Source organism: Haliotis cracherodii, unplaced genomic scaffold (assembly GCF_022045235.1).
Source record: "Haliotis cracherodii isolate W230 unplaced genomic scaffold, xgHalCrac1.p SCAF_12, whole genome shotgun sequence".
NCBI classification, from domain to species: domain Eukaryota; kingdom Metazoa; phylum Mollusca; class Gastropoda; order Lepetellida; family Haliotidae; genus Haliotis; species Haliotis cracherodii.
In genome coordinates, this window is record NW_027266267.1 from 35,626,654 (window position 1) to 35,639,234 (window position 12,581).

General features: G+C 43.8%; 1 protein-coding gene across 1 annotated transcript; it reads right to left on the minus strand.

The window, feature by feature from the left end:
- Positions 1-212: 212 nt before the first annotated feature.
- Positions 213-11,878, minus strand: LOC139457829 (perlucin-like). Its single transcript, XM_071239176.1, has 4 exons — positions 11,818-11,878; positions 11,294-11,382; positions 2,466-2,559; positions 213-439 (listed from the first exon to the last, which is right to left on the minus strand). The coding sequence occupies exons 1-4, from the start codon at positions 11,876-11,878 to the stop codon at positions 213-215; spliced, it is 471 nt and encodes a 156-aa protein (XP_071095277.1).
- Positions 11,879-12,581: the final 703 nt, after the last annotated feature.

Consider the following 12,581-nt stretch of genomic DNA (forward strand, 5'->3'; position numbering starts at 1 on the left):
GACGATGATTAGATCGGGTGGTCAGGCTAGCTGAGTTAGTTGATGCATGTCATCGTACCTTAATTAAGTAGATCAGTGCTCATGATCTCAATCACTGGATTGTCTGGTCATGATTCGATTATTTACAGACCGCCGTCGTGAAGCTGGAATATTTCTGAGTGCGGCGTTAAACAACAAACAAACAAACATGATCAAAGTCAACGTCAGTTACTCTAGCAACATCTGGGCACTTTCCTTTCACATATGAAGTTTATCGTTCCATTACAACTATAATCATTCCAGAGATAATCATAGATTTTTCTGTACCCCAGACAGTCCTCTGTTTTTTTATCATTAGGTTCCTCAGAGTGCCAGTTGGTGTAGTTTAAGGTATCGCCAACCTCCCACTTAAACGTCCCCTCCGTGATGAGATCAGTGGCACCCAACCAGTAGCCTGGGGCTGGAGAGAGAAAGTACTATTTCTACTGGTGCAGTTTGACACCATGTGATATGCACACTTCTGATCCAAATGGAAAAGAACAAAGCTTTCACAAAAAGTTAATGAACTCTTGCTCACAAAGGGTGACCGCCCGTGAAGATCAGGGGTAACATTGATCTTCAGTAACCCATGTTTTTCGTAAGAGGCCACTAACGGGATTGGTTGGTCAGGCTCGCTGACTTGGTTGATGCATGTCATCGTGTCCCAATTTCGTGGATCGATGCTCATGATATCAATCACTGGATATGTCTGGTCCAGACTCGATTATTTACAGACCGCCGTCATATAGCTGGAATATTGCTGAGTGCGACGTTAGACAACAAACCAACCAACCAACCAAAGTGTTGGCCTAAGTGAGTAAAGACTTATGACGAATAGCACTAGGAGGCAACTCAGGAGAATAGTGCTGCTCCAGATAAGTCTAGGACTATTACCGATAGCACAATGTGGCAATGCAATGAGTGTTGCCCTTGAGGATCATCGGCTTAGAGGAATAGCAAAAGGTGTTAAGTCAGGGAAAGAGCGTTGCCCTTGTAAATATATAGGCTTAAGAGGAATAACACAAGGTGGCAACTTAGAGGAGGAGTGTTGCCCTGGGTGAGTATAGGCTTTGGAGGAATAACACAAGGTGGGAACGAAGAGGAGGAGTATAGCCCTGGGTGAGTATAAGCTTACGAGGAATAACACAAGGTGGGAACTAAGAGATGGAGTGTTGCCCTGGGTGAGTGTAGGCTTTGGAGGAATAACACAAGGTGGGAACTAAGAGGAGGAGTGTTGCCCTGAGTGAGTATAGGCTTTAGAGGAATAACACAAGGTGGCAACTAAGAGGAGGAGTGTTGCCCTGAGTGAGTATAGGCTTTGGAGGAATAACACAAGGTGGCAACTAAGAGGAGGAGTGTTGCCCTGAGTGAGTATAGGCTTTAGAGGAATAACACAAGGTGGCAACTAAGAGGAGGGGTGTTGCCCTGAGTGAGTATAGGCTTTGGAGGAATAACACAAGGTGGGAACTAAGAGGAGGGGTGTTGCCCTGAGTGAGTATAGGCTTTGGAGGAATAACACAAGGTGGGAACGAAGAGGAGGAGTGTTGCCCTGGGTGAGTGTAGGCTTTGGAGGAATAACACAAGGTGGGAACGAAGAGGAGGAGTGTTGCCCTGGGTGAGTGTAGGCTTTGGAGGAATAACACAAGGTGGGAACTAAGAGGAGGGGTGTTGCCCTGGGTGAGTATAAGCCTTGGAGGAATAACACAAGGTGGCAACTAAGAGGAGGAGTATAGCCCTGGGTGAGTATAGGCTTTGGAGGAATAACACAAGGTGGCAACTAAGAGGAGGAGTGTTGCCCTGGGTGAGTATAGGCATTTGGAGGAATAACACAAGGTGGGAACTAAGAGGAGGAGTGTTGCCCTGGGTGAGTATAGGCTTTGGAGGAATAACACAAGGTGGCAACTAAGAGGAGGGGTGTTGCCCTGGGTGAGTATAAGCTTTGGAGGAATAACACAAGGTGGCAACTAAGAGGAGGAGTATAGCCCTGGGTGAGTATAGGCTTTGGAGGAATAACACAAGGTGGGAACGAAGAGGAGGAGTGTTGCCCTGGGTGAGTATAGGCTTTGGAGGAATAACACAAGGTGGCAACTAAGAGGAGGGGTGTTGCCCTGGGTGAGTATAAGCTTTGGAGGAATAACACAAGGTGGCAACTAAGAGGAGGAGTATAGCCCTGGGTGAGTATAGGCTTTGGAGGAATAACACAAGGTATGAACTAAGAGGAGGAGTATAGCCCTGGGTGAGTATAGGCTTTCATAGAATAACACAAGGTGGCAACTAAGAGGAAGAGTATAGCCCTGGGTGAGTATAGCCTTGGAGGAATAACACAAGGTGGGAACTAAGAGAGGAGGGGTGTTGCCCTGGGTGAGTATAGGCTTTGGGTAGGACTAAGATAATGAAGGTTTACAGATTACTTTACAACTCCATTTGAAGATAAATTCACATATCACCTCTTCCTGTTTCCTTTGCATAGCTTCTGACGAAGTCGTCCTCTTCTTTGCTTGTTATCCTGGCAAGGTGGCTCCGGAAGAACTGACAGTAGCTCTAACAAGAGAGTGAATGAATGAGTGAGTTGGGATTAACGCCGTAAATATTATTCCTCTAACAAGAGAACATTAGGACGAACGTATATAACTCTTCTAACACTATGCAATCAGCTCCAGTCTACAATTCACAACTTTTGAGATACAATCGATATCAGCTAACTTCTTTAACCGTGGAACAGACTACAATGTAACAAGTGTTTAGCATGTAAACACATACAAATAAATAAAGCGACAAAACTCTTTCTATATCCAATAGAAATCTCTGCATAAAGCCGAGTCGATTGTACAATTCCGACTGCCTCATGAGCATGTGTATAAGAATCACTATCAACTAGTAATGATACCAGGTGTTCGCGAAAAGGAGAGCGTATCCTGCTATACCTGTGGCACCCGTCACAAACACATGTAAATACAAGTCAATTGGTCACCTGAAACAACACGGTGTTAGTTGGAAGCGGACCCACAATCGTCTGATGCCAGTGAGAAACATGCAGCCTTTTGGCATCAATACTATGACGTGTGAGTGAGTGAGTGAGTGAGTGAGTGAGTGAGTGAGTGAGTGAGTGAGTATGGTTTTACGCCGCTTTTAGCAATATTCCAGCAATATCACGGCGGGGGACACCAGAAATGGGCTTCACACATTGTACCCATGTCGGGAATCGAACCCGGGTCTTCGGCGTGACGAGCGAACGCTTTAACCACTGGGCTACCCGACCGCCCACTATGACGTGCACCCACCTGTCACATCCCTAAGACAGGTGAACGTTCAGCACGGTCCAAACGTCGCATGATCAATGCTGTTGCTTCCTAAATGAGTCAATGTGTTAAATAAAGTGTCTTTGAGCGTTAAGTTCCCCCAAACACAATATGCGTCTGCTTATAATCGATTCAAGGTAAATGTGTTCGGGCTGTCCGAGGTCACGTAATTCATGTCACAACGTTGTTTGGGGGCTTGATTTCTTCGGAAATGTTCTTGCATATCAATCACTTACTTTCATTGCCAGTTCACCAGTGTCCCCTAAAAATATATCCCCTACGTTTTTTGCATATGTTTTGATCATTATTTTGTATTTTGACGAGTGAACAAGACTTAATGTTGACGTCAAAAAGGCACACAAATACACAGTCCATCACACACCCGCCTTATTGTTGTTATGACGTCGACACTATTTTGGTGTGAAGTCAATTTGTTTGGATTAAGTAAACCACGAGGATGTTTAAACACATCAGAATGATAAACATGTTCAAACTATGAGCTTATTTAACAATGAGTGAGTGAGTGAGTGAGTTGGGTTAAGCGCCGCTTTTAACAGTATTCCAGTTATATCACGGCTTGTCAGCTTAATATGGAAGGAAAGCCCGAAGTGATTCAGGTCCCAGACGTTTTCCACTTCGGTGAAACCCACGAGCACGGGTATGGTGCTGACAAACCTAGAAACATAATCGGGGCGAACCGAAATTTGAACCCACAATCATAGGTTTCTGGCGTGCCAAAGGGATACAACTCTGCACAGCGAATCGCGGCGCCTGAGACGACTGGGCCACCCATGCCCCCTATTTAACAATGACAATGACGACAACATAACAATGATTTATGACTGGTATAATAGTTGCTAAAAGACGTGCTGACTTGAGTAGGTGATAATGTACCTTTCATTTCTACACGACATTATATTTCAAACTGTATTACAGATTACTCTGTGGACTAGTTCCAGAAAAGTTTGATGTCATCGTCATTAGCTTGCCTCATTAAATTCAGGTTTAGACATAATTTTCCTGCTCATTGACCTTCCAGGGCTGTCGGGTAGCCTGGTGGTTAAAGCGGTCGCTCGTCACGCCGAAGTCCCGGGTTCGATTCGCGACATGGGTTCATTTTCATTCTCATTAAACTCAGATCTTAGTTCTCGCTATCGCTAAACAAAGATCTGAGGACATCCCATTACGGGTCACGTCAGAACGACCTTTCATCCGACCAATCAAAGCGTCGCTTACCAGATCATGAAAGTGACAGTCGGGATGTGTTTTCTTATCATGCGAAAAAGTTAACACGGGGTATTCCGAACGATATTTACGGCCCATACGACCGATTCCGTCAAAATTATCGTCTATCTCTCGCTTCCGTCGGATAAACATTTGAACGGCGTTGCACAGTACGTAGGCAGTGTTGCAATATCGGGTAAAGACTGCTCCCTATCATATCACAATCCAGTACAATAACTGATCCCTGTACATCCGGGCTTTTTAAGATCATGGCCTCCGAGAGTAAAGTGTCAAGTCAGACGCGATTCTTGTTGTCTCTATAATTAGTGTTTGGATAACACGGGATATTGAAACATGGTGGCAACGGTGCGGAATTAACTTGATGTTGATGTTTACCGCTAGAATTGACGCTGTCAGCAGTGCTGGGTGCCTACACGGATGGGACAGTTCACCAAGCGAGTGAGTGATGTCGGACCTCGGCAGTATCGCACGTGGTTTGCGACTACAGGATTTTGATGATTCTGGATTAATTGTGCATTTTGGTGAATGAATGAACATTTCACACGAATTTCACATTCGATTTCCTAACTGATGAACATTATGGATGGTCAGGAAGAACGTGAACCGGACAGACATGACGACCACGTGGGCGTGCAGATACCGCATGGTAGGAAAATGCCGTTGCCGGATTTGACACCTCCACTGCCGCTGAAAATGTCGGGTGATTTGGCAGATAATTGGAGAATGTGGAAACAGGCGTGGCAGAACTTTGTGATTGTTTCACAACTAGATGATTACCCAATGAATTACCAAGCTGCTGCTTTATTTCATTCTATCGGAACTGATGCACTAAAAGTATACAATGCAATGGAATTCTTGCCGGAAGAGCACAGGGATGTGACTACTATTATGGCCAAGTTTGATTCATACACAATTGGAGAAACTAATGAGACGTATGAACGATACATTTTGAACAATCGTGTACAGGCAGATGGAGAAAGTTTTGAGGAATACCTCACAGCTATTCACACACTCTCAAAGAGCTGTAACTTTTGTGAATGTCTACGTGAATCACTTTTAAGGGACAGAATAGTGACAGGGATCAGAGACCCTAACACCAGGAAAAGGCTTTTACAGGAAACTATACTGTCACTGAAATCTTGCATTGCAATATGCAGAAGTGCTGAAGCAACCAATGTAAGAATTAAAGCCATGAATTCTGAAGATGTACACCGTGTCAGCAGACATACAGCAGGAAACAAGTCTTATAAATACAGAGAGAGGACTGGTCATGCTGGTAAATCTCAACCTGTACAAGGGCCAAGCATGTCACAGAAGGCAGGATCTTTACAACTATGCAAGTTTTGTGGATACAGACACATTATGGACAGACGCAAATGTCCAGCTTGGGGAAAGACATGTACCCTGTGTAAGGGAAAGAATCATTATCAGCAATGTTGTCGACATGGTAACAACAAAGCTAGCAAGATTCACTCTGTCTCAGATGATGAAGACAGTGGAGCAGAGGAAGATGATTGTCTTGAGGTGATCAGCAGTGTGTCATTGGATTCAGATGTTGAAGTTTGCAACCAGGTTGGAAAGAAAGCAGGCTCAGATATTCTCGCTCAGATGATTGTGGAGCATGATACCAATGTAAAATTCCAGTTGGATTGTGGAGCATCAGTAAACATTTTACCACGGAGATTACTTAAAGCTGGTACTGATGTCACACCCACTTCGAAAATGCTTCGTATGTGGAATGGTTCACTGGTACACCCTGATGGTGTAACAAGACTGCTGATTCAAAACCCAAAAAAACAAGAAGGCTTACAGTGTAGATTTTGTGATTGTGTCCGATGACACAAATCATCTTGTACCTTTGTTGGGTCCCAAAGCAGTGCAGCAGATGGGACTGCTAACAGTGAATGTGGACAACTTTGTTTCTGTTTGTTCAGTTTCACAGCCAGGACCAACATTAGTCAAAGAGAGTAATTCTGAGGCTATCATTAAGACTTACTCTGAAAATTTTGAAGGGGAACTTGGGACCTTGCCTGGCAAGGTTCACCTGCAGGTGAATCCGGAAATAACCCCAAGCGTCTCACATCAGAACAGAGTGCCTATCTCACAGAGAGAGGAATTGAGACAAGAACTTAATCGTCTTATGAAACTAGGTGTCTTGGTACCTGTGGATGAACCAACAGATTGGGTTAGCTCGTTAGTGATAGCACCCAAGAAATCAGGGGGAATTAGAATTTAATGAGCTTAAATGAGGCACTTTGTCGTGAGCATTATCAGCTGCCTACGATCGAGGAAGTGTTGCCTGATCTGACAAATGCGAAGGTCTTCAGTACATGTGACTTGTCTGCTGGATTTTGGCATCTTGAACTTGATCTCGAATCCAGTTTGCTGTGTACTTTTGGAACTCCGTTTGGTCGGTACAGATGGACCAGACTACCATTCGGGCTTAGTGTAACCCCTGAAATCTTCCAGAAACGCTTAAACCAAGCTTTGGAAGGACTACCAGGTGTCAAATGTATTGTGGATGACATCCTGATCTATGGTTCAGGGTATGACAAGATGACAGCGCAGGTCGACCATGACAAGAATCTGGAATGCCTTATGCAGCGTTGTCAGAAACTTGGTATCAAGTTGAAGAAGGAGAAACTTAAGTTGTGCAGAAAAGAGGTTACCTTTATTGGTCACATCATCACTGATCAGGGACTTAAGTGTGACCCACAGAAAATAAACGCTGTGTTGGAAATGCGAGCACCACAGAATGTTGAGGACATTCAACGCTTCTCAGGGTTCGTCAACTACCTTGCAAGATATTTACCTCGTCTGTCAGGGGTAATGCAACCACTTCGACAATTAACACATACCGACGTGGACTGGACATGGATGGAGGCACACGAGAAAGCCTTCACTGAAGTGAAAAAACTGGTTACGGAAGCTCCAGTATTGGCATACTACAATGAAGCTGAAAACCTGACACTGCAGTGTGATGCAAGTTCCACTGGACTAGGTGCTGGGGTGTTACAACAAGACAAGCCAATGCCTACGCTAGCCGTGCCCTACCACCGGCTGAGTCCAGATATGCACAGATTGAAAAGGAAATGCTGTCTGTTGTTTTCGGACTTCAAAAGTTCCACACATACACATTTGGTCGGAAAGTTACTGTGGAAAATGATCATAAACCACTAGAAGCAATAACCAGCAAACCCTTAAACTGTGCTCCTAGACGACTACAGTCTATGATTCTGGCTATGCAACAGCATGACGCCACTATCAAGTACGAGAAAGGTGCAGATGTTGTTTTGGCAGACACATTGTCAAGAGCATATTTGCCAAGCACAGAGCCAAAGATTGTAGAGCCTTTCAGTCAGGTGAACATGGCAAAGTTTTTGCTGATAACAGATGACAGGATCAAGCAGATCAGAGAAGAGACTGAAAAGGATGAAACTCTGCAGAAACTCAAACAAATCGTGTTAAGTGGGTGGCCAGAGGAAAGAGACGCTTTGCCGATGGAGTTATACCCATACTTCAACTGTAGACACGAGATCACAGTACAAAATGGTCTCATATTCAGAGGAGGAAGGCTGGTCATACCTCACAACCTGAGAACAACAATGAAAACCAGGATCCATACTTCTCACCTAGGGATCAAAGGTTGTTTACGGCGTGCAAGAGAGAGTTTGTATTGGCCTCACATGTCTGATGACATTAAACAGTACATCAGTACTTGCGAGTTGTGCTGCAAATACCAGGCAGACCAGCAGAAGGAGACCACTGAAGTACCAGAACGACCATGGCAAAAAGTGGCATCAGATTTGTTCACACTTAATGATAAAGACTATCTGATAACCGTGGATTACTACAGTAACTTCTGGGAAGTGGACTACTTGTCAGACACCAAGTCTACTACAGTTATGAAGAAGCTAAAGGCACACTTTGCCAGGTATGGGATTCCGGACCAGCTGGTCAGTGATAACGGACCTCAGTTCTACTCGGAGGAGTTTCACAAATTTGTCATTGATTGGGACATAGAGCACTTAACCTCAAGTCCTCACAACAGTCTGCGGTTAAGACCGCAAAGAAACTACTACGGAAAGCAAAAGACAGTGGAAACGACCAGTATATGGCAATATTGGACTACAGAAATACACCAACTCAGGGACTCGGCTCTAGTCCTGTGCAACGACTTATGAACAGACGATCAAACAACAAGTGAAACTCTGCTGAAGCCGAGAACAGTGAACGGTGAAAGGGAAAGACTTTGTCGGAAACAGCAGAAACAGAAGTCAGCCTATGACAAATCTGCAAAAGATTTAATGCCACTAGAAGAAGGTGATACTGTTAGGATGAAGCCATTCACTATGGATGACAAAGTATGGGAAAAGGGAACAGTGCTAAAGAGACTTGACGAGAGAAGCTATGAGGTAGACACACCTACAGGAATACTCCGACGTAACCGTGTACATTTGAGGAAAACAGCTGAACAACATTCTTTGAATCAACCACCTGTCAAAGTTGAAAGTGAACAGAGATTCAGAAAGCCATTAATGTCAAGAGAAAAGCTTATGCCATCTAACAGTCCTACCAGTAGCAGGAGTAATGAGAAGACTTCTCCTGTGAGTGAGTGAGTGAGTATGGTTTTACGCCGCTTTTAGCAATATTCCAGCAATATCACGGCGGGGGACACCAGAAATGGGCTTCACACATTGTACCCATGTCGGGAATCGAACCCGGGTCTTCGGCGTGACGAGCGAACGCTTTAACCACTAGGCTACCCGATCGCCCCTTCTCCTGTGACTCCACCTGTGACACCGATGAAGACTGACAGACCGACGACTATCATGAAGCATGCACAGACTACACCACCTACTACCACCAGAAGTGGCCGTTCAGTGAAGTTGCCCAAACATCTCAGAGACTTTACTGTGTAGAGTATAGTTGTGCTCAAGTTCAACAATTATATGTTGAAGCCTCATTTAACAGTCATTCTATTCTGTTAATGTGAGTGAATGTTTACAGACCAGTAAGGTCATGGACACTTATTTGATTCACTTACAGTTATAAGGCCTTCATAATTTAATAGCTTTATTAATATGAAAGCTACCCTAAACGTTAATTCAAAATAATGTAAACTGACTTCCATGCCAGTATAATTTTGATATTGATAAGGGAGTGTGTGCCAAAGTTTCCTATAGACTAATGGACTGTGCCAAAGTTTCCAATGGACTCATGGACTCTTAAAGAAGAAGGGATGTTGCAATATCGGGTAATGACTGCTCCCTATCATATCACAATCCAGTACAATAACTGATCCCTGTACATCCGGGCTTTTAAAGATCATGGCCTCCGAGAGTAAAGTGTCAAGTCAGACGCGATTCTTGTTGTCTCTATAATTAGTGTTTGGATAACACGGGATATTGAAACAGGCAGCACTGCCATACAATTGCAACCATTTATCCGGAATGTTCGTTTGTTCAGTTTTCAAAATTTTAATCGAGAACTGTGTCAACTTATGTTTCAAGCGTTGTCTGAGATAGAAGTCGCCATGTTGTAACGAGTGCCGTAAAGCTCGAGAAAGTTGCTTTCTTATTGGCTGATGTCGGTCAAACTTCGCGAAAGATCGTTCTGACGTGACCCCTACTAGGATGTCCTCAGATCTTTGTTAAGCGACAGCGAGAACATAGATCTGATCATAATGAGATTGGGTACAATGTGTGAAACCAATTTATGGTATCCCCCGCCGTGATATTGCTGGAATATTGCTAAAAGCGGCGTAAAACCATACTCACTTCTTGACCTTCATAATTAGATTGTGGAAAAAGCAGTTCTGTTGCCTCTCGAAATTTAATTTGAAGTAGATTTATTGCTTTTTAACAATATTTGCAAAATTGTGTTATCGAATGACGCTATTAAAACTTCATAGACATTGTATACCTACGGCGGAGGTCACTTCACAATCCATATTTTGGTGTTTGTTTGTTTGTTTAACGCCGCACTCAGCAATGTACTAGTTATTTCACGGAGGTCTGTAAAAAATCGAGTCCAGACAATCCGGTGATTGACATCATGAGCTTCGATCAACGGGTCACGAATGCGGAGACGGCTCCAGATTGTACTTAGAGTGATCTCCCGTTCTCAGTACGAACCCAAGCTCCTCACAGCGACAGCCCGTTCGCGGAGCTCTCTATACTATCGCTGCCACCAGTCAAAACTCCTCACTGTGAATAGGTGGCCACAACCATGCTTGGAGTTGAACTCACAACCGAATGACCGTTATGTTTACAAACAAGTGACGACTGTCATGACACCGAATACACTTACAGCTGCTAAATTACTTTCTTCGTTGGTCACTTTGAATTTCTGTTTCATTCAAACTATCGTGTTATTGATATAGTAAGAATGGAAGGGAGAAGTTGGTTGATTTTCCGTTAGAATGCAATCTCGAACCAATCTGATTATTAAAACAACAAAGTAAATTCATCTGGAAAACATGGTCAGTCGTAAACCTTTTCAAAATGAAATATCATTTCATTCCCAAAGACATAAACAAAAGTATCAACGTTGCAACATTTGGGGTTAGAGGGCAAATTTCAAGATTCTTGTAATGGCCGCACCCACACTGGTGGCAGCGATGTTACCGAGAGTGTAACGAAGGTGTCACGCGCTGGGAAGAAGCTTGGTACAAACCACCGATACTGCGGTTTTGATGTGACTTTTCTTCTGATAAACATCATACATACCCTTGCCTGAGCAAATGATACCGCTATGTTGGAGAACCAATAGCAGGCTTGTTGGTACTGAACAAATCCAGTGGGACATGGGCATATGCCTGCAGAGCAGAGAAGACACAGATGTGATACGCTGTTATTGAAAGCCTTGGTTAAAGAAGGTAACTTTGATCATTATAATTATGTTTTGAAAAGTGTTTTGGTGGTAATGTTTCAAAATAAATCGACCGGCTCCTCGTTTCAGAGAAGAAAGTTCTTGAAGCTGTGACCTTTAACATAGCCTCTGTCTCAGACACTCACCTTATAAATAGAACAAGTAAAGTTAGGAGTCATGAATATTTGGGGGGATGTTTTGCAGTGAAAACTCGGCATACAATATTATCAAAAAATTATTCCCCCAAATAAGCATGATCCTTTTTCTGTTCAGTATATTTGGATTATTCATAAAATTTACAGACATCAGAGATCAGGCACGATATATTGGCACGGAAGAATAATATACAAGAGTATGAAATAGTGCAATGAAAACTATTTACCTTCAGCAACAGTCAGGGGTGCAAGTGAGCACAGCAAGACAGACACAAGTTCTAGTCTCATTGTTCGGTTGACAGCGGCAAATTTGTCAACTGAAAAGTATTCAGCGCCGCGTCGGAGTTGGGATACGCAGATGATACTTTTCTTTAGTTCAACAAGGAAGTTGATTGGTTTCATGATATGTGATCAACCAATGAAACAGTCGTATTTGATGAAAGGGAAATGCCGGGTTTCTGTCAGGGCCGCAGAGTGATTGGTTAATGAGAGCACGTGATGAGATGGATTAGACTTGGAAATAACAACGGACGTCAAGGCCGTTATCACAGTGCAGACATGTCCGAGAAATACCATCCTGGTCAACGACTCATCTTTATATCAGTACTTTATTGGAAGGGGCGGTCGGGTATCCTAGTGGTTAAAGCGTTCGCTCGTCACGCCGAGGACCCGGGTTCGATTCCCGACATGAGTACAATGTGTGAAGCCCATTTCTGGTGTCCCCCGCCGGGATATTGCTGAAATATTGCTAAAAGCGGCGTAAAACCATACTCACTCACTACTCCATTGGGTGGGGATTATGGGTTAATTCCTACAGACCAGGCCCCAAATAACCATCACATGTAAGCATCACTACTTTACTGTAACCGTGAAGAATCGGGGAGACAATAGGTCTTCAGCAACACAAGCTTGCCGTGAATGGCGACTATGCTTGTCGTAAGAGGCGACTATCGGGATCGGGTGTTCAGACTCGCTGACTTGGTTGATGCAT

Coding starts and splice junctions, on each gene's coding strand:
- LOC139457829 (XM_071239176.1), bottom strand. CDS start 11,878: ATGAGACTAGAACTTGTGTCTGTCTTGCTGTGCTCACTTGCACCCCTG. Junction 11,383..11,817: donor ACCCCTGACTGTTGCTGAAG/GTAAATAGTTTT, acceptor TCTGCTCTGCAG/GCATATGCCCATGTCCCACT. Junction 440..2,465: donor TGCAAAGGAAACAGGAAGAG/GTGATATGTGAA, acceptor TTCTCTCTCCAG/CCCCAGGCTACTGGTTGGGT.